At 43.6% G+C, this 22,901-nt stretch overlaps 1 protein-coding gene across 2 annotated transcripts in view; it reads left to right on the plus strand.

The window, feature by feature from the left end:
* Positions 1 to 22,901, plus strand: part of LOC147705924 (B-lymphocyte antigen CD19-like) — a 911,795-nt gene that overhangs the window by 533,268 nt on the left and 355,626 nt on the right. For both annotated transcript variants that reach the window (XM_086928997.1, XM_086928998.1), the window contains exons 11-12: positions 11,185 to 11,250; positions 14,744 to 14,803. In XM_086928997.1, coding sequence (XP_086785123.1) covers positions 11,185 to 11,250; positions 14,744 to 14,803 — 126 coding nt within the window. The remainder of the gene's footprint in view (positions 1 to 11,184; positions 11,251 to 14,743; positions 14,804 to 22,901) is intronic.

Raw genomic sequence — 22,901 nt, forward strand, 5'->3', positions numbered from 1 at the left:
AAACCAGCCCTGATCAATATGTTGTCTAACCTCTGCAGTCAAATCGTGGAGTTTGTCAATATGGGCTTGGATCGATTTAGAATGGTCAGACAAATTAAAACAGCAGAGGCCTTCAAAATCAGAACAGTCATGTCCATGTTTTAACAAAAGATAATCAATCGCAGCGCGATTCTGCAAAATGGCTCGGCGTTCACCCTGGGCATCTAATAATAGGTCAGATAATACAGTAGACGTGTGATTAATTGATTTAACCATCCAGCAGGCCATCTTGCCAATTGTTTTGGCGTTATAAACAGCTAACGCCGGGACACCAATGATAGAAATAGCTAGACTAAGATATTCCGATTTGGAATAGAGGTGTACGGACGAATCACAATCTTCATGTAACATCATAGAGTCACGTACTACACGGGAATGAGAACCAGGGTGCGATGAAAACATTAATAAGCTTAATCTAGTGATAGCACATGGACCTCCAGAAATATTAGCGGGAATATAGGGCCAGGAGGTATTCCCGCAGGAGAATAGCCATCCAGCAGGCAATAACATTGCACGATAATGACTAGGAGCAACTAATAAACGTTTGCATGTCATATTGTTCTTGACAGAAATGCATGAACTAGGAAGTCTCTGTAAACACAACAATCGTTGATGAGCTGAAAAAGAAGTGGCAGCCTGCAGTTTTAATTTAAGACATTCTGTGATGGCCTTTGAATCGCATGTTAGAATAAAGCATAAATCACCCTGTGAAATATTATACGTTGTGATTTGGGAATGGATTGGGGAAATCGATTCAGACAAGACCGTACACGAAGGACAAAATTCATGAGTCAAAAAATCGCCCAGAATAATATTTGGTCGGGCACTGGAAATATTGAAAATATGTCGTAAAGTCTCAATAGAAGCAGGGACGGCAACCAAACAGGTCGCCAGAATGTCAGTCACAGACCTCATGGGAGTGAGGCAAAAATGTGGAGAGTTAGTAACTCTTTTCGCAAGAGTAATCCAAAAATTGGACGATGAGTCCCACGCAGCGAAGGAACGAGGAATTCTGGTTCTCCAATGAACCGAAGTCGGTGGGTTCTCTCCTCTCCCGGCGTAGCAGACCAAAAGGAGTCCAACGCCGGCACATCCTGCAGCAGCAGTCCAGAGAATGATCTGAAAGAATACAAACACAGGCCTTAATCATTCTCGTAAGTAACATTTGTCAGCTGGGACAGCTTCCCAGCTATCTTTCTCTGGCTTCATCACCAAAATGGTGTTGTCATGACCGGTCGCAATAACTTCAGCCTGTTCAGGGGGATGTTTAGGCGATTGCACCCATATCTTAGCTCCGGGATTATCGGAGGAGCCGAAGCCCTTTTGGCCACGTGTCGTTAGCAAAGTCGGGGCAGAGCCTTTCTTAATCTCACCACTGAAGACAGGCATAATCAACAATTGAGCAACGCGGTCAGACTTTTTGAATGATAAATCAACCTCACTGCTATTAAGCAGGAGGACCTTAATCTCTCCCTGATAATCGCTGTCAATCACTCCTCCAAGAACTTGAATACCTTTTAAGGCAAGGCCCGATCTAGGGGCAATCAATCCAAAGCTACCGGCTGGTATACAGACACCAATGCCAGTTTCAACAATGATTCGGTCTCTACCTTTTAGGACAATGTCATCCATAGCATGCAGGTCCAAGCCTGCAGAACCTGGGGTTGCTCTGCATGGAGCCAAAGCTCCGGGGGTAATTTCCCAATACATAACAGTATTAACAAGAGTGTTCGGTTTTGCATCAACAGTTGGAGGAAACAAACGCATTAAAGGAGATTCAGCATGTAACAAGGGACGATTGTTCAGAATCAATAACGCCTGAATTAGAAAGTCCCTCCAGTGTTTATAATGTTCATCCGTTAACTTTCGTAATTGTTCCTTTAGCAAACCATTCATTCTCTCAATCAATCCCGAAGCCTGTGGATAATATGGAATGTGAAACACCCATTCAATGTTATTTTCCACACAGAATTCCTGCACCAATCTTCCACGGAAGTGGGATGCGTTATCAGATTGAATTTGAAATGGAACACCATAATATAAAATGAGTAGTTCCAATGTTTTAATGGTATTGATTTGGGTAGCATTTTTACAAGGGAAAGCGACCAGAAGGCCACTATAGGTATCAACAGCGGTACAAATATACTGACAATTTCTGCTCATAGGGAGCGGGCCGATATAATCAATCTGCCAAATTTGAGCGGGCAATTTTCCTCGATGTAAATGGCCTTGAACAATGTGAGGCACTTCTCTCTTTCTAGAATGCTGGCAAATGGGACAATGCAGAATGACATCTTTAATCAAATTTAAAGGAATATGAATCCCTCGGTCAGTAGCCCACCTGCTAGTGGCTCTCTCTCCAAAATGTCCCGCTTTCTGGTGGGCCCATTTCGCCAATCCCGCCAAATCAGAATCTTGCATGTCCACCACTGCCTCAGAAATTTTAGACTTTTCATCTGCAATATTATGAAAGAATTTGTCAAGGGAATCTATCGGGGTGTGAGCATCTACGTGAAAGATTGTCACAGTACTCTGTGGGAGCAATTCCCAAATTTCTTGCCATAATTCTTTTCCTCACAGTTCTTTTGAATGCAATTCCCAATTATGAGAATGCCATGTTGGTAACCATACCGCCAGTCTATTAGCAGTGGACCAGGAATCAGTGAAAATATGACATGTGCCAGGTAGTTCCTGTTTCAAAACTTGGTAAACCGCATACAATTCAGCATATTGACTACTTTTTCCATCACCAGTTGTGCTCAATAATTTCTGCGTAATCGGATTATAGGACACTGCTTTCCAATGTCGTTTCTCACCAATGAACCTCGCTGAACAATCCGTAAACCACACATGTTTTCTATCCTCCACGGACAGATCATCAAATGATTTACCCCACTTGACGGGAGATTCCTGTACTACAGGTACAGAACAATCACTTCCAGTTTCATTCGATGGCGCCTGCGCCACTCGCTCATGCAACACTGCCACACCTTTCGGACCCACACGTGCCCTGTCCTGAATGTACCATTTCCATTTAATCACACTCGCCTCTTGAGCATGTCCAATTCGATGGGATTTCGGCGAACTCAAAACCCACTGCATGATAGGAATTTCAGGTCTCAAAATCACAGCATGACCTAAAGTCAATTGCTCGGTATCCACCAGAGCCCAGTAACATGCAAGCAACTGTTTTTCAAAAGGTGTATAACGCTCACCAGCTTCAGGTAACTTTTTAGTCCAGAAACCTAATGGCACTTTTTGTCTGCCCTGTTTTTGCCATAGACTCCAATTGGCATACGGACCTTCCACAGACACATTCAGATCCACATCACCCTCGCCCACAGGCCACAAATCCAAGGCATACTGAATGGCTTCTTTCGCCAAATTAAATGCATTCTGTTGTAGATCACCCCATTCAAACGCATTCTTCTTACGAGTGACTCGATATAAGGGAGCCAAAATCTGACTCAAATGGGGAATATGCTGACGCCAAAAACCAAACAAACCAATGAAACTCTGAGCCTCTTTTCTATTCCTTGGAACCGCAAAATCTAAAATTTTCCGCTTCACCTGCGGGATCACCTCTCTGTGACCTTCATGCCAATTAATGCCTAAAAATTTAACATTTTGGGATGGACCTTGTAATTTATCAGGATTGATTTCCCAACCTTTCGCTCGTAAACAGTCAAGAATCTGATCTAAATGAGATTGGACCTGATCTTGCGTCTCACCTTGGATCAAAATGTCATCAATATAATGACAAACTTGTATTTGTGGATGTACGGGCACCTCGGACAAGTGTTCCGCCACCAGCCGGTGACAGATCGTAGGACTATGTACATAGCCTTGAGGAAGACTCCTAAACGTCATTTGACGTCCATTCCAGGTAAAACTGAATTGTTCCTGACACTCAGGGGCAATTGGAATCGAAAAGAAAGCATTAGCAATATCAATGAACGCATACCATGTACCTGGATGCTTCTGAATTCTCTGAATCAAAGTAACAATATCTGGTACAGCAACAGTCAAACGAGGTGTGTGTTTGTTCAATTCTCGATAATCAACAGTCATGCGCCAAGAATTATCACTCTTGCGCACGGGCCAAACGGGATTATTCCAAGCAGAAGTGACCGGAGTTATAACTCCTGCATCAACCAAATCCTGAATTGTGGCACTGATCTCTTCGTGGCCACCTGGGATACGATATTGTTTTTGAGAAACCACTTTCGTAGCTTGAGGAATTTTAATGGGAAGCATTCGTAAACGGCCAACCCGTACGGGTCTGGACGAAATATAATGCTTGGTTCCAAATTGATAACAACCGTCATCCAAATGCAAAGTCATTCCTTTCAAAATATCAATTCCAATTATATACTCCAAAAGGGGTATGACTAACACAGAATATTCTTTACGGGGAATCCTACCAATTTTCATCTCAAGTGTAGTTTGCACTGCAGGGGTCTCTTTTCCACCTAAACCAGTAATTGTGAAGAATTGTCCTTTAAATTTCTTTGCTTTACCATGAATTAAAGTGGCCTCTGCTCCTGTATCCACTAATGCTCGGGCCCTTTGGATATTACGATGTTTCCAAAAAATCTCAATATCTACATAGGGTCTGTTATCTCTGTGAGCCCACCTTCGTACTGGAGCTTGACCTATTTCCTAGTCATTTTTACTGCGTTCCGCTAACCAGGACAAATCAGGATAAATACTCTCATGTTTCTTGGGTATCAAAATTTCCTGTTCATATCCATCTCCATTACGAAATGGATTTTTGTCATTTACCTCGTACTGTGAATTACGATCAGCAAGCCTGTGACGATCCTCCCTTCTCCTCAGCTCAGGGGAATAATCTCTCTCCTCTCTATATCAGTTGGAAACACGATCATCTCTCCCCCTTTCTTTTTTCCCCCTCTCTCTCCCTCTCTCTGTCACGACGAGGGGACACATCACGATCAAAACGCCGGTCACCACGGCGATCAGAATCTACACGGCGCCTCTCATCACCACTGTCATCAGAACCACGGCCACAATCATTCTTCCGCACACGACGAGCACCCTCCTTCCGATCCAAACCACGCTTACGGAATATGTCCCACAAGCGATTATTAGGCTCGCCGTCAATGTCCTCCCTTTTCACACCATCAGCCAAAAGTGCAAGAAACATATCACGTCTAGAGAACTTATAATCCCCGGCAGCACGACCCTCAGGACGAGATTGTCTCTCAGGTTTAAACCATTCACCCAACTCACCAAGCTGACGAACAGATTCAAGCACCGCAGACAAAGGATTGCCAGTCTGATTAATCAATAAAGTCATCATAACCTGCTTGTAAGCAACAGGGGAAGAACGGATAATGCGATTGCGTACAGAAGATGTTAACAGACCGTCCAACAACCTATCAGAAGTACTGAGAAAAATCGCGGTCTTCATCACTTCCTCCTTCAAACGTTGCGACGCATCACGCAAAGTATACCACGGCTTGTCATTGACAGACCAATCAGATTCAGTAGGGTATTTATGGTTACAGCCATCAGACGCAAGCTGGAGCAAAGTAATTTGACCAGCACCATTATAGTTTCGAAAATGATCCTGAATGGTAGAATCAGAACTCAAAGAGCAAAACCGTAAACAATCAACAGCATCGAGCATGACACCGGCAGCGCCCAGTTCATAAAGGCGCACCATCCACGTAAGCAAAGCCTCACCGGGCCGTTGACGAAAACGTTGTAAAATATCACTAACCTCCTGTTGAGTAAAATCTTCAATACTATCCAGGGCAACACCACCCGGATTACCAGGAGCTTGTTGTAACTTGCGACGAAACACAGGATGAGCAGAAACCTCCGGCAGAGCTCCCGAAGAAGCCCCGTCCTTAGATTTAGAAGAACAGTCAGGATAAGACACGTCATCGGAACGGGAAGAACAACCACGGTCGCTAGATACGACATCCTTGTCACAAGAAGCAGATTTACAGTCACGTCCGGAGCGAGAAGACTCGCGCTTGTCACCCTCCTCAGCCGAGGAGTCAGAAGCATTAGAATCCCAGATATTACCATCCCACTCGTCAGGGTTCCAATCCAGTCCGGCTTTCGCCACGACCAGACGCACTTTCCGTGTAGACACACGACCACGACGGTGTTTGTATTTATACCTCGCAATGCGAACTGCAGCCCTTTCGGCAATAGTCTGATAAGTCTCAAGTTTGTCGGCAAGCAATTTATTTTGACACCGCAACAAAGTATGCGCATTCTGCAATTCAACCACCTGTCTTTCCATATCCTTGCATTGTTTTCGCAACTGAACAAACCTCTCATGAAGAATCCGGTAAGCATGTAGCACAATCCAACCTCTGCGACCCAAAATAGGAAGCTCATCACCCTTCACTACCGGAGCTTTTTGCAAGCAAGAAACCACATCAGCAGGCTCCGCCTGCTCCAGACAAGAAGTCCAATTCTCGCTCAAACCAGTAGAATCGGCCCACTCACGGGCCAAAGCCTCGTAAGGCGTAGACTCCCAGCCGGGAATCTGAATAGGCAATTTGAAAACAGAGCCTGATTTTTTCGAAAACATTTTGACACACAAAAATTATATACACAATTATTAACAAAGAAAAGCACGTACAAGCCGAGCGCAAGCCAACAAGATGAAAACAATACAGCGCACACAGGCTTCGTAAACAGTTCGTGACGCCAGATGTAACGACCGGATTTTCCGCTTAGATGGAATCAGCCCCTAGGGGCCCCTCTAACCCAGCCGGAACGTAATCACCTCCCACCTTAGAACGTATTTACAATGGGTATAGACATATATGTATGTACATCTCGTACCTAAGGATGGGAAAATAGCAATACAGCATGCATAGGTTTTCTACGATATCCTATTTATACCAACTAGTCTCGCGGCCACTTAGGCCCAGACTAATCTACCCTGGGGCAGGTCTGAATATATACTCTTACACACTGATGATTATCAGTGCTCACTCGACACAAATCTGGCGTGTCTACACACATGGGTCTGCAGCCCCAGTGCTCTCATTTACACACGGTTCACAATCTGGCGAACCTACGCACCGTATCCCCCCGGTGCTCTCATTTACACACGGTTCACAATCCGGCGAACCTACGCACCGTATCCCTCCGGTGCTCTCATTAACGCCGTATACTAACGACGATCACTTTCCTATGAATACTTAAGAAGGAAATCTCTCACTTGTCTACTCGGGATAAAACTACAATAATAGAAATCAGTACGACTTTCCGAATTGATATATATATGTACCTTCTGCTCTTGGCATCAAATGTACCCTTCTTCCCTCATTGTTCATTCATTCCTTACCTGATCGGGTATCACATCCGCTCATGCAAACAATGCCTGACTAGAAAGTGCGGTTACCCTGATTGAACAAGAATACAAGGCACATGTTGGTTCACTAAGAACTGGGGTATTTATTTGTAACTTTATAATCAGAAGGGGAAAGGATCACTGGTCCTGCTTAAACTTTGGGCTCACAAGTCGAGGACCTGGTTTTTCTCCCAAATTAAATGACTCTCATACACGTGTATGTTGGTAGTGATGGTTTCTCGTTTGCGGTATATACTGTATCCCCGCTTCTCTACACGTGCGTGCGTAATCATTGAGTCATTCGTTTGTCTTGTGCACCCTCCACCAGGAGGTTTTGCCTTAAGGTTCAAGGCAGTAGTGATCGTGGAAGTGAGGGGGTAGTGGTGTGAAAGCTAAAATGTCAGAAAACCAGACAAGTGTTCTTTATTGAGTCTGGGTTCGGACTGAGGGTAAAAATTACGGATGCACTTTGTGAATTGTTAAGGGATTCTAGTGCATTGCAGTGAAAATTTAAAAAGAGGTCGACATGTTTCAGCCTTTGGTAGTCAGAGGATCTATAGGCTTTCTTCAGGACCAATGGGGTTAAGTGAAAATGTGAAAAATGTGAGAAGAAAAGAGGAAGTTTGACCTGTTTCTTCGTGACTTTTAAGGTTACGTTGTACCTTATTTTATTTTGGAAATTTCTCCCTCGGGGAATTAAGGCTGATCGAGAGAGGCCTTACTTAGTGCCTTCTTACTCGGTCCTGGCAGCATGTGCTGACTCTGCCCTTCCTCACCCGGAGTTCCGGGTGAGGAAGGGCAGAGTCAGCACATGCTGCCAGGACCGAGTAAGAAGGCACTAAGTAAGGCCTCTCTCGATCAGCCTTAATTCCCCGAGGGAGAAATTTCCAAAATAAAATAAGGTACAACGTAACCTTAAAAGTCACGAAGAAACAGGTCAAACTTCCTCTTTTCTTCTCACATTTTTCACATTTTCACTTAACCCCATTGGTCCTGAAGAAAGCCTATAGATCCTCTGACTACCAAAGGCTGAAACATGTCGACCTCTTTTTAAATTTTCACTGCAATGCACTAGAATCCCTTAACAATTCACAAAGTGCATCCGTAATTTTTACCCTCAGTCCGAACCCAGACTCAATAAAGAACACTTGTCTGGTTTTCTGACATTTTAGCTTTCACACCACTACCCCCTCACTTCCACGATCACTACTGCCTTGAACCTTAAGGCAAAACCTCCTGGTGGAGGGTGCACAAGACAAACGAATGACTCAATGATTACGCACGCACGTGTAGAGAAGCGGGGATACAGTATATACCGCAAACGAGAAACCATCACTACCAACATACACGTGTATGAGAGTCATTTAATTTGGGAGAAAAACCAGGTCCTCGACTTGTGAGCCCAAAGTTTAAGCAGGACCAGTGATCCTTTCCCCTTCTGATTATAAAGTTATCGACGGAGACTGAAAGGATTTTCACTCTGCCTCCCCCCACCTCCATGATAATACGTATTTATTTGTAATACACACAAACACAATACTATGCAATATATATATTCTGCAAAGAAAAGGCAAAAGGTTAGAATGCGCGCTCAATATGGGAAAGGGCGGAGGTCACCTGGTTAATATGAAGTCGGGGCTCGGTAGTCATCTAGGTTCCCTTCTCGTCTCTGTATCTTGGCTCGTCTCGGGGTCACACCTCAGCCGTCACAAGTACACGTCTGCACCGCTAGGCTCAACCTCCTCTGCTTCCCTCCAAGTCACCGGAACCTTGCTCGCTATTAGCTACCGTCTCTCTCTCTCTCTCTGGCTCTGTGCGCTCCGCGCTATTTCTCCTTCAGTCTTTCTCAGAGAGTCTTGGTCTTAAAATATTTCTTGGACTTCAAAATGGCGACTGTCCGCCTCGGAAATAATTAATAGCATAGATGCTAACGGCTAGCTGCCGCCTACGAACTAACTGACTCATTGCCTAACACTTTCGCTAATATCAAAGCCTGTCCCTTCATGGAAAGTTACGGCCAGTAACCTGCCGCCCACCAAATTCTTGTACCTCCCCGTACCAAGGACACGTTCCCAGCCGGCCGGCCTGAAGTTGTGTCTTCGGAGTGGAGAAAAATACAGTCTTTCGATAAGGGCCAGCCTGAACCGGTTCTCTCCAAGCGAACAACACCTTGAAACTAAAACATCACACTTGACCTAGAAAGCCTCTCAAGCTACCAGGCAGAAGGCAAGATGGAGTCTGTCCCGTTTAAGGCCTACAAGGCCCAAAATATGCATAACTCCATGGAAAATATACTAACACTCTTACAAAAGGATGGATCATCACTAATACTTATATATCTATCCCCTAGCTTAAGTTCATAAGCCCTGATCTAAGGAAAAGGGTACGAAAATGCACTACTGTGCCTCATGGATAGGTCCTACTTATAGTCCTAATCCCTATACTATAAGGGTGATAGACTGGAGTCATTCTCCATCATCCTCCCTCTAAAAAGGGCCAGAAAAAGTCGGTTATTACAGCAAGGTATCTAGGTACAGCAGGTCATAAGGAAACAAAAACATTGGAACCTCATTTTTCCCAAATAATAGAGCTGATGACACAGATTAAGTTTCACTAAATGTTACACTAAAAATCCGTACACTGGAGTTTAGGTTTCATATTTTCATGTCTTCTTAAACCAACATCTTACACTCACATCACTTGGTAGACCAACAGGACAGGGGATAGCATACACACAGAACACATGTATGAGATTACCGGATGATCTGTCACCAGCCTGCCACATAGTTACAAACATCCCTGAACATCTTCAGGAAGACACTCAAGACCTGGCTCTTCCACTGAATGGACCTGCTTACCCACCTGCCCCCCAGTGCCTTGAGACCCTCACAGGTAAGTAGTGTGCTTACAATTCATCTGATTGACTGATTACTAGTGTAGTGAAGGCTTTGTTTGTTGCCAGTGAGCCCTAGGCCCTTTCATCCCTCAGGACACTTTAAGGACCAGGATTCCCCTGGGGGACTTCAACCAGCAGCTCAAGATTGGATCTTGCATCTACCTATCCTACTCTTCAACTTCTTAGAACCATGATACAAAACATGATACCTCAACAGCTCATGATGGGGTTTAGTGTCCTCCTGTCCCACTCTCACGGTATCTTTTCTAAACCCTTGGCACCCATTTCTTGAGAGGCTTTCTTCCTCTGCACGCTCTCCCTTCTAAAAAAATCCCCATCCTATCTCACCCTTCCAGGGCAATCAAACCCAGGCAAATGACAGCCTGTCAGTCAAACCCTTCAACTTTTGATCAGTGCCCTCTGGCTGACTTACTCTGCTCATGCAAACTATCACTCAACCTGCCCATTGATATTTCAGGCTAACTCTCTAGTCCATGTGGTCCTTTTTATGCACATTCTCAGCTATGATATTAGTTCACAATTCTTGGTTGCAGTATTTTTCCAGCTTTTGATTTCAGTTGTAGTGCAATTGCTGCTGCAAAATAACCAAAGTTTTAAATTAAGTTAGGATTTTCAGTCTTTCTTTAAATCTACTCTCAGCTATTCTGACTATCTGTCACTCATGGATTTCTAGCCTCCCTGCTGTTGATGTATCTGAGCATTCAGCCCCCTCATCCATCTAGCAATTTTACTCATGTGTTACCCTGTCTTTCCTCAGCTCTTGCACTGTTTCTTTGTCTCACTCAAACAGACTGCAAATGGAACTAACATTATGTTGTTAAAAAACTACAAAGCACCATGTTCCCTATGTATTCTTATTGTTCATCCATTTTCTCCATTACAGATGGGATATGTTATGAAAACCCAGCAGAACTGTCCAAAGTTGTAAAAGATTACAATGTTGCATATGGTAAGTAATATTTGTGTATAAGGTAATGCATTGTAAATCCTCCATGTTCCTGTCAAAGACTAGACACCCCAGTAGTACTTAAACATGAGACACCCTAGTAGTGATTGAATTGAGACTGAGATGTGCTATGAAGGCATCTCCTATATGGTGGACTGATTAATAAATGCCCCTAAACACCCTTTGACCCGCAGCTTTTGCAAGTGAATTTTTGACCAGGCAGGAAACTTGAGAAATGGTCTGTAAAACAGTGTGACATGTGGTGACATTTCTATGACATGGAACATGCCATAGGTGCTTTGGTAGATTCATTAAAATGTAAAGTGCCCATCAACGGTTGTACGATTGTTGTGATCTCTGTATAGATGGAGAAGAAATCATCTTTAATAAAAAATGTATTTCTCAAGTTAATGTGAGATTCCTGTTATTCCTTCATAGTCTTTGCAGAGGGTTAAAGTACCTTGCTGGTAAAATGGTGGTCTCTACGTAATGCAGAAATTTTAGACACAATGAACATCTGATCTATTACTGTTGCCCAAATTATACCCTCCCAACAACTTCCATTGATCGGAGCATGGCTAGTCAGTTGAGGAACTGTAGTTTGCAACAGATTCATGGTTAGATGGCAACAGAGGTCACTTCATGATCAGCAAAATCTCTGATAAGATGTCTCTGGTTCTCAGTTGGGTGATAGCTATGACCTAGGATGGGTATCTGCTTAGATAGATGGATCTTGAGCAACTGATAATTCTTTCTAAGTAGATATCCTTTTTTAACCAGATGACTTATTGAGCAGAAATGTGATGACATTTTTGCAACAAAGTCTATTTTGGTTGGGTATTAGGAGAGGTCTTCCTTACTACATGATCGGATATCTGGTTAGATAACATATTTGTTGAGTTTATTCTCTTTTTGGAATGTTTATTGTCTTCTCAGACAACTCTGCTTGTCTAAGAGGTGGATCTTGCTAATAGATGGTGCTGGATTAAATGACAACAGTCACCTAGATCGTTCTTGCTTGATTGATACCTACTTAGATCATCTCAATAGGGTATCCGACTTTATTAGTGAGTCATAAAATTACTGCAGATTGATAGTGATTGTTTGGATGACTCTGTTACTAAAATGGATGGCACTAGATCTTATTGCCCTCTAGTATCAAAGACAGGCCTTACTGCGGTTGAGGTTTAATGATTTGTTTGATCAAATTATCAATCAAAAATAGGATTCTTGTTCAATGTATATTTAGTTAACTATCTTAGGTTTCATGTAGATGATTCTTATAGATGGTGGGGTACCGTTTCAAGGGCCTCATTAGTCAGACTGATGTTCTTGTTGCATAACTAGAGATGTGACAATAGAGGCTTCTTTACTCAAGTACATGTTTTTACTAATAAGTGGGATGGGATCTGATTGCATCACCAAACTGGCTCAACAGCCATGCACAGCAAATGTAATGCTCATGACCTTGCCCTTGATGTAACAGATGCAGTTTCAAATTTCTCAGGACAGTGGAGACAGATGACTGATACACACAAGCCACACGTATGCTCTTGGACGAGGCTGGGGCAGCATGTTGGCATCCTATTTAGAGGTACCCAAGAGAAGGGAAAAAGAGTTTGCAAAGTTTCAACAAGATTGAAACTTCATCAGGCTTTGGAGTTGAGGGATATGAGCAGGGCAACACTTGGCAAGAAGAATGAAAACAGCATAGTATTTCGTCCTCTGAACTCATCACAGGAGCAGTGGGTTGATTGGTTCTTTCTGCACTCCTGTGTGCTCTGACCCCTGCTTTCTGAGATATACTTGTTGGCAGCTGATGCTTATAGCACAGCTGTGGCCTTTATTAAATGGTGACTGGTGCTATCAACAGGCAGTAGTGTATTTTATCACTCTTAACATTTCAACAAGCCTGCTGAATGTTGCTAAATTACAGGAATCACAAGAATGAGTGTCCCTTCTTTGAGAGTACAATACTCTTGTTCAGGGCTGAGTTTAATTCAAGCACATATATATTATTAATATATGATATATAACAGAATAACAGTGCAATATTTTAATATTGTTGAATATAACCATTGAACTGTTCTGGTGGCATCATAAACAACGAGGCCGAAGAACTGGGTGGTTTGTACATATCAACAGAACCCTGAGATGGCAATGTTGGACCGTATGTTATGTTACCCATTATGTATTTTTTTATATTTCAGATGTATTTTGGGGTAGTTAGCTTGAAAAAACAGATTGTTTGAAAGTGCAACTAATAGTGAACACTGATTGGAATTAAAAAGTTTAATTTGTATTTACCTCTCAATAAATTGTTGTAATGGTGAGGGTCAATAAATCTGAGATTTGGTGGCTGCAGTGTTTTCTACATAATTGTGGATTTAGTGCATGTGCCAATAAGTGTCCACATAATGTGCAGATTATTTTTTTTTTGCTTATAGCTCAAATAGATGAAAATAATACTGGCAGAAAGTGTGCTACATAAATTACACTTGTTGCCGCATAATTTGAATAATCTTTGTGTCTAATTTGTTTCTACCAGCCTCTTAACCCTAGCAATGTTACATCTTATGAATTAATCCTATATTCCTTAGAACCTGAGTGCAATATATAGTACAAAAAACAATGATTTCTACAGATCTATTCTTTTAACATTTTGCAACTAGTCTGAGGCTGGGTAAGTCCTCTCAAAAACATAAATCATTAGAAACAATCTGCGCATAGCTTATCATTTCAAGCTCAAATTGGAGGAATTGGAAAGTTTGTGCAAAAGTGTCTATTATCACCACAGTTAATAAAAAAGTGGAAAGTCTGACCTAACCCTCAGTGTACACACAGGCTACCACCAACCTGTGCGTATCATTACATAAGTCATTGTATGTCAAGGCAAGTACTGTCCCTCGTGGTGGTCCTGACAATCAATACTATGATTTTATATGTACCCTGAGCAATCAGCTTTTGCTATATTAACATTTGATCTGAGAGAAACTTAAAATGTTTAATATGTCCTCCGGGACTGGTCAAGCGCAATGCCTACTTATAGTCCATGGAGACACTGAGATAAGCCATTAATTAGATGGCTCCATTATTGTTAATATGGACAATGATATTAGCTGTGTATGAGGCTCCATTGAAATTGCAGGGGTGTGTCCACCAATACTGACAAAGTGTAAGGCTGTGCTCTTAGATTTGAAAACTTTAAAGAGTGCGACATAAGGACGTTATCCAATGAAGGCATGTGGAAGGAACATGGTGAGTGCAATGTTTTAATTACATCACCAAGGTTGTCTCAGATTGAAGTGTTTGTTTCTTTCCAAATACTTTAGGATGTAGTTACACACTGATCATGAGGCACCTTGTTTAGTAGGTGTCTAGGTCGGGGCTTGCATTTTCTCAGCACCTGAATCTGAACCATTGGCTTGTATTTGATATTCTGTGACTCATATTGAAGATGTGATTGCTCATATATTTTGTGTGTGTTTTTTGACAGGTGGAGCATGTTATGAAAATTCAGAACAGCTGCCAATTACAGGGCAAGGCATAATTTCAGGTAACTGCTTGTTAGGTGGACCACGGCCTGCCAAAACACACCTAGTTAAGTGTATAGACTAAACAATATGTTGAGGAAACATGGTGGGCTATTGACAAAAGTAAAAGTATCTGTGGGTAAAGCTATGCCTGCAAGTGTACTCTTAATCCTTTGAATCACTTTAGTAATTTTGACTATTCGCCATTTACAAGTGTAAAGGTACTCAAAATTGTACATCTACATGTCTCCACCTCTTGAAACAGGAGGTAGAGTCAGAAAAAGCATCATGTTCGACCATAGAGTTACTACTAGTAGTGAATATGACACTATTTGATGATCAGCACACTTGTTAAAGGCCTTAGCAATTGTGGTGGACATTTCTTTATGGTTAGGTATAGGGAAGTCAAGTTTATATCAAGTTAAATTACAATAAATGTATTTTCATAATGATAAAAAAATCCTAAAGTAAATTAGTTATATGTATTTATTAAAGTATTAAAAGTTATCAAAAGTTATGTTACAGTGAAACTTAATTTCTTTAAATATTTTTGTTGTGAATATCACTGCCTCCCTAACTGTCCCCCTTTAAACCACATTCACATTCCTCAGTAGGTCAACAGCCACATCTCATAATACTATAGTGGCTAACATTTTCTTAGTGAAGGCATCTTGGCTGTGGGTTTCTTGTAAAAAGAAATTTAAGGGCAAACTGAATGTAAATAGCAAGTAGTTACGTGTCCAAATGTGCTTATTTACCAGGAATGGAAAATGGTATTTGAGGGTGAAAGCTGTGTTGTTTAAACTACTGCATTTCCAAGAATATATTTAAAGCTGATGATGATTGTGCACAGTTGGGATCACTTTTGCTCTACGTGGCAGATGGGAAATAGGTTGTCATATGGTTGTTAATTGATGACTCATATAACGTTGTTATGTGGGCTGTTAATTGATGACTCATGTAAAGGCGATACATCATCTACATTGATGCATTTTAAAGACAATGTACACATTACCTCTAGTATCTGGAGCCACACGGTAACCAGAGTAGTGGCTCTACTTTCGGAGACTGTAAGAGCTGGCTAATTTAGGGTTATTTCTGCTGTATTTAATCTGAGACTTTGAGAACTGTGGGGCATATTACCAACATTTAGCGATATTTATCGCTAACGATGCTTAGCAACGAATTTATTAACGCTAAGCATCGCTGGAAATTAACGCAGAGATAACTTGCTATTAGCAAGGTTTATCTCAGAAGTGATAAAAATCCTCACGCTAACTGCCAATTGAGAGATTATCGCTGGAAAACCAACGATAATCTCTCGAAGTTTGGCGTTAGCTTGATGATAGGGCCTCACAATCCTAGCCATAGGATATCATGGCTAAGTCAGGAAAATACCAGGTGTAAAAAAAGCAGTGCTAACCGCAGTTAGCGCTGCTTTTTTTATCACTAACAGGGTTAGCGAAATCCTTGATAATAGGAGAAATGTCGCTTAACAACATTTCTCCTATTATTTTTTTTCTGGAACGCCCCCTTTGCATCTCATTAGAGATGCAAGGGGAAGCGTTTAGAAAAAGGGTGCTAACATGAAAATTTGCGTGTTAGAACCCTGTTGCTGATAGGGAGATAATTTTATCTCCGCTTTCTTGGCTTTTAAAGCCAAAAAAACGGAGATAAATCCTTTGATAATATGCCCTTGTGTTTCTGTTTATTTTCCCATCCTTCCTCTTTCCACTGAGATTATCAGTAATAGGGAGAGGATGTGGCATTACGGCAACAGCTGCTGATTTTTAAATTGGGGAACCAGGTTTGAGGTTGGAGTCTAGGTGTCTGGTCAACACCTGAAGATTCTGGGTAAATCACTGAAACTCCCTGTGCCTAAAAAAATCCTGTGTAATGTAACTGGGGCTCAAGTAAAGTAGGGTGACCATCCGTCTGTAAATTAGCCCCAATATCAGTTGTCTGTGATTCATGTTTCAACGGACAGCATTTATCCATAATTTTAGCGTTTGTGCTAGAAGACGAAGGTTAAGAGAGAGGGCCTTCTCTGCTGTGATCCCGAGGAGAGGGCAGAGAAATAAACTTGAAATAAGCCTTCTTGTCAGGATCTCTGCTCCCTGAAACAGATGTAAATGTGTGCAGCTCACTAATCTGCAGATGTAAAGTTTGCTTGGAGGCCAGCATTGGCGTTAACTGATGGAATCCCTTTGTGGATTGACTGCCTGGCTTTGGGATGACAGGGGCTGGGGAGGAGCAGTGGCTCCAGAGAGTCTAGATGGGTCAGGGATGGGCTAAATAGACCTGGGCTGAATTTAGAGTAGGAGGATGTGATTTCCTTGTACCTGAATAGGCCGGGTCTGCCTCTAAAATTGATGTCTTCTGCCAGGAAGCTGCACCATAGAGGACAGAACTGGTTCTGGCCAGGCACAGACACTCTCTGCCCCCAGAGAACAAAGGATTTGGGGCAATAAAAAGTGGGACCCAAACTCTTAAACTTTAAAACTCTTTTGGAACCAAGAAGACTGCCAAGAAGAAGAGCTGGAGAAGCTGTGAGGAGGGAGTACCACTTTGCTGTGTGCTTTGCTGTGTTGGCCTGTAGTGGCTGCTTCTGTCTTGGGCAATGAAAGGACTGGACTGAACTTTCTGCAATGTATTTTTTTGAGTTTCTCCAAGGGCTTGATGTAGCCCTATTCAAGAAGTCTCAGGAACAGCAAAGACTTCAAGCTCTTCTGCCATCAGCACTGGGGACTGTGTGTTTTGTACTGCAACAGAAAAAAAGCAACCAGAAGCTGTCTACAACGCCGCTGCCAACTCTCTTTCCTGAAGGCACCACAGAGGGTACCCCTGCAACACCGCACCACAACCCTGGTCTTACCGACGTCGCCACCTGACGCTGCCTCCAAGCCCCAGCCACCGAGCCACTGCTTGCACCATGACCTGTGGGCACCTCACTCCGTACCGCCTCACTTCACACCGTTGACCCGGCATCCCTGACAATGCCGATCCACGCCAAGATCGATGCCCCTGCTTGGTCCATGGTACGAGGACACCGCTCGTAAGTTCCATGATGCACCATCCTCATCCTGCACCACAGCCTTGGCCTACAGATGCCAATATTATTGACTCCAGTTCGACGACAGCGCTTCAGCAATGACGACGCTGCAGCTTACACCGTGACCTGCCAGGACCACAACAAGCACTGCATCACTTCGCACCGCAGCCCTGGCCGCACCAACGCTCCTGGACGACCGTCACTGAGCAGCTGCCTGCACCTCAACCTGAAGGCACCGCTCACTGCACCTCTGTACTTCGCACCGCAGTACCCAACGCCTGCCGACTCCAGCGCTCCTGACTTGAACCACGAGGAGTTCGATCTGTAACACGTGTGACTCCAAGGGCCTGAAGACTCCTGCATTAACCTTTGTAACCAATGCCTAGGGATACTGTGCTTTTGGAGCCCAACGAGAGGTCGCTGACCCCCTGCATTTCTAAAGGTACGGTTTTGCTGGTCTTGCCAACACTGTAGCGGGCCCGCGACGCAGCAGCCAGCCAGAACTGTTTGGATTTGTTGTTCACGACACCATGATAGCCCCAGATGGAGCACTCTACTTCAAGGAACTTTATTTCAAGTCTATTTTGATTACTGAAGATTTTTAAGTACTGTATAGGTGGATTTTTATCGTTTTTGGGATTGTCTTAAGTATACAAAAAAATTGATATTTTTCTAAACTGGTGTGGTGTTCTTTTTAGTGTCTTTACTGTGTTACTGTTGATTATTTGCAAATGCTTTACACACTGCCTCTAAGATAATAACATCCTTTTAACATTAAATCAGTCCAAGGGCTAAGTAATTTAAGAAGCAGGTCCAGAATCCACTGATGGTCCGAGTAACTTCTTTATTAGTTGATCCAAAACATTAAAATCCAAGTACACAAGTGAAATTATCTTAGCCTTGTCAGTGCAGCCAGTGCTCTGTATCTCTAGACCCATGTTTCAGGATAGTTGTCCTTCTTCAGTAGAGGATTCAGAAAAGGGGGTGGTGATGAACAGAGTGTCTGAATTAAGCAGACCACTCTTACCCAGTCCAAAGATCAGGGCTTGATCCATCACTGTTATTTATCTCACTGCCCCATCCCAGCTCAGAACCTGGCTATATGCAAATCAGTCTGTCCCTGGCCCAGTGCATCATGGGAACAGGGCAGACTAAACTACCAAGCCAATTCTTCACCAGAAAGGAGACAAGCTACCAGGGACCGGTTTCTGGCATTTCAGCCGTCTTCGGCCCGGCTTGCTTGAATCCTGATGGAGCAGTGAGAAAGGGACTCATGTCTGAGTATACCCTGCCACACCTATAGTGGCCAAAAACGATTCAGAAAAGGGGGTGGTGATGAACAGAGTGTCTGAATTAAGCAGACCACTCTTACCCAGTCCAAAGATCAGGGCTTGATCCATCACCGTTATTTATCTCAGTGCCCCATCCCAGCTCAGAACCTGGCTATATGCAAATCAGTCTGTCCCTGGCCCAGTGCATCATGGGAACAGGGCAGACTAAACTACCAAGCCAATTCTTCACCAGAAAGGAGACTGTGACTCCAAGGGCCCGAAGACTCCTGCATTAACCTTTGTAACCAATGCCTAGGGATACTGTGCTTTTGGAGCCCAACGAGAGGTCGCTGACCCCCTGCATTTCTAAAGGTACGGTTTTGCTGGTCTTGCCAACACTGTAGCGGGCCCGCGACGCAGCAGCCAGCCAGAACTGTTTGGATTTGTTGTTCACGACACCATGATAGCCCCAGATGGAGCACTCTACTTCAAGGAACTTTATTTCAAGTCTATTTTGATTACTGAAGATTTTTAAGTACTGTATAGGTGGATTTTTATCGTTTTTGGGATTGTCTTAAGTATACAAAAAAATTGATATTTTTCTAAACTGGTGTGGTGTTCTTTCTAGTGTCTTTACTGTGTTACTGTTGATTATTTGCAAATGCTTTACACACTGCCTCTAAGATAATAACATCCTTTTAACATTAAATCAGTCCAAGGGCTAAGTAATTTAAGAAGCAGGTCCAGAATCCACTGATGGTCCGAGTAACTTCTTTATTAGTTGATCCAAAACATTAAAATCCAAGTACACAAGTGAAATTATCTTAGCCTTGTCAGTGCAGCCAGTGCTCTGTATCTCTAGACCCATGTTTCGGGATAGTTGTCCTTCTTCAGTAGAGGATTCAGAAAAGGGGGTGGTGATGAACAGAGTGTCTGAATTAAGCAGACCACTCTTACCCAGTCCAAAGATCAGGGCTTGATCCATCACTGTTATTTATCTCACTGCCCCATCCCAGCTCAGAACCTGGCTATATGCAAATCAGTCTGTCCCTGGCCCAGTGCATTATGGGAACAGGGCAGACTAAACTACCAAGCCAATTCTTCACCAGAAAGGAGACAAGCTACCAGGGACCGGTTTCTGGCATTTCAGCCGTCTTCGGCCCGGCTTGCTTGAATCCTGATGGAGCAGTGAGAAAGGGACTCATGTCTGAGTATACCCTGCCACACCTATAGTGGCCAAAAACGATTCAGAAAAGGGGGTGGTGATGAACAGAGTGTCTGAATTAAGCAGACCACTCTTACCCAGTCCAAAGATCAGGGCTTGATCCATCACCGTTATTTATCTCAGTGCCCCATCCCAGCTCAGAACCTGGCTATATGCAAATCAGTCTGTCCCTGGCCCAGTGCATCATGGGAACAGGGCAGACTAAACTACCAAGCCAATTCTTCACCAGAAAGGAGACTGTGACTCCAAGGGCCCGAAGACTCCTGCATTAACCTTTGTAACCAATGCCTAGGGATACTGTGCTTTTGGAGCCCAACGAGAGGTCGCTGACCCCCTGCATTTCTAAAGGTACGGTTTTGCTGGTCTTGCCAACACTGTAGCGGGCCCGCGACGCAGCAGCCAGCCAGAACTGTTTGGATTTGTTGTTCACGACACCATGATAGCCCCAGATGGAGCACTCTACTTCAAGGAACTTTATTTCAAGTCTATTTTGATTACTGAAGATTTTTAAGTACTGTATAGGTGGATTTTTATCGTTTTTGGGATTGTCTTAAGTATACAAAAAAATTGATATTTTTCTAAACTGGTGTGGTGTTCTTTCTAGTGTCTTTACTGTGTTACTGTTGATTATTTGCAAATGCTTTACACACTGCCTCTAAGATAATAACATCCTTTTAACATTAAATCAGTCCAAGGGCTAAGTAATTTAAGAAGCAGGTCCAGAATCCACTGATGGTCCGAGTAACTTCTTTATTAGTTGATCCAAAACATTAAAATCCAAGTACACAAGTACACAAGTGAAATTATCTTAGCCTTGTCAGTGCAGCCAGTGCTCTGTATCTCTAGACCCATGTTTCAGGATAGTTGTCCTTCTTCAGTAGAGAGCAACACTATTTTTGGGGGTGATGGAGATGCTGCCCAAAATCTTCTCAGGTCTCTGTACCACTCACTGGGCGCAGGTGCATCAACCAGAGCTCGTCAGCTCGTTAGCTCAAGGAAGCCTTTTCAAATAGGAGGGGGGTGGGCGCACACTGACTCACACTCCAGCACTCAGTTTACCCTGATGCATCATAATAAATGCAGTGCATGATAACACTTTCCTCGGTGTCAGGCTTTAGTTTTTCACCCTTGTCGGTGCAGCCAGTACTGTGTATCTCTAGACACGTGTTTCAGGATACTTGTCTTTCTTCAGGAAAGAGCAACACTTTTTTGAAGGGTGCTGGAGATGCTGCCCAAAGTCTTCTCAGGTTTCGGTACCACTCGCTGGGTGCAGGTGCATCAACCAGAGCTCGTCAGCTCTTTAGCTCAAGGAAGCCCTTTCAAATAAGAGGGGGTGGGCGCATACTGCCTCACACTCCAGCACTCAGTTTACACTGATGCATCATAATAAATGCAGTGCATGATAACACTACCATGTTGCAGACTATTACGTACCACATACTGTTTGTTTGGTCTATTTTTGCCTTTCCATTGGTCTTGAACTTGCCAGTACAACATTTCTGAATCAATTGCATCATCTGCTGCATCCTTGGAAGTGGCCTTTGAGGAGGAGAGGTTAGAAACCTACAATGTGTAGGAATTGAAGGCGATCTGCAAAAACCTCAAAGTCCAAATCAGGGTCCTCACCAGAAAAGAGGAGCAACAAAAGGCGCAGAGGGCCTGGGTAGCAGCCAGACATGCTAGTGAGCTGTCTGGGAAACTTTTTATGGAGGCTGATGAGCCAATGCCAAGGATGGATGTTTTTTTGTTAGGGGAGCACCCTGTAAACCAGGTAGCAGTGGCTAGTCCCATGAGGAACTGGAGGACAGGCGGGAAACAAGGAGACTTGCTATGGAACTGGTGAAGCTTAAGTTAGCCATGGAGGAGAAAAGAATGATGCAGACCATGAAATCAAGGTGAAGGAGCTGGATCAGAGGAGTAGAACTGACTCAGATGGTGGCAGCAATTTGTCAGGGCTGGTAGACAGACTTGTGCACATTCCAAAGAATGTAGGCAAGGAAAATCATGAAGGGGGATGACATACAAAGTGGTTCTAGGTGTATGAGGCGTCTCTTCGCATGAATGGGGTCCCTGAAAGGAATTGGAGGGCAGGGTTGTGGCTACTCTTCCAAGAGGAAGCAAGGGATACTTCCTGTTGATAGTAAGCTAACTGACCCCAGACTGCATGCTATGGAGGCGGACCACTGGGTGAGTACCAGGGTCCACAAGAAAGCGTTTGGGGGAGACTCAGCCAAAAGTGGCCAAGGTCCCCAGCAGAAAAGTGAGGTGGACAGGGTAAAGCACAGGAGTTCTCAAAAGGGCCCCAAACTAACACCCATGGTAAAGGTTACCATCCCGTAGGAGATAACAAACAAGGGGTCACTTCAGGAAAGCCTGCTGAGCCAGGCCCCCAGACATGCTTCACCTGTAAACGGGTGGGTCACATAAGGGGGGACCCTAAGAGCCCCAGGAGGGAGAAGCCACCCACTGGTGGGCAGACCACAGTGTTGTCTAGTGTAGCTCTTAGGGAGGAGCGGTGCCCACAGGAGGGTTGGCATCCTGCAGAAATGACCCTCATCTCACTATGGGGCAGT

Source organism: Lissotriton vulgaris, chromosome 7 (assembly GCF_964263255.1).
Source record: "Lissotriton vulgaris chromosome 7, aLisVul1.2, whole genome shotgun sequence".
Taxonomy (NCBI): Eukaryota; Metazoa; Chordata; class Amphibia; order Caudata; family Salamandridae; genus Lissotriton; species Lissotriton vulgaris.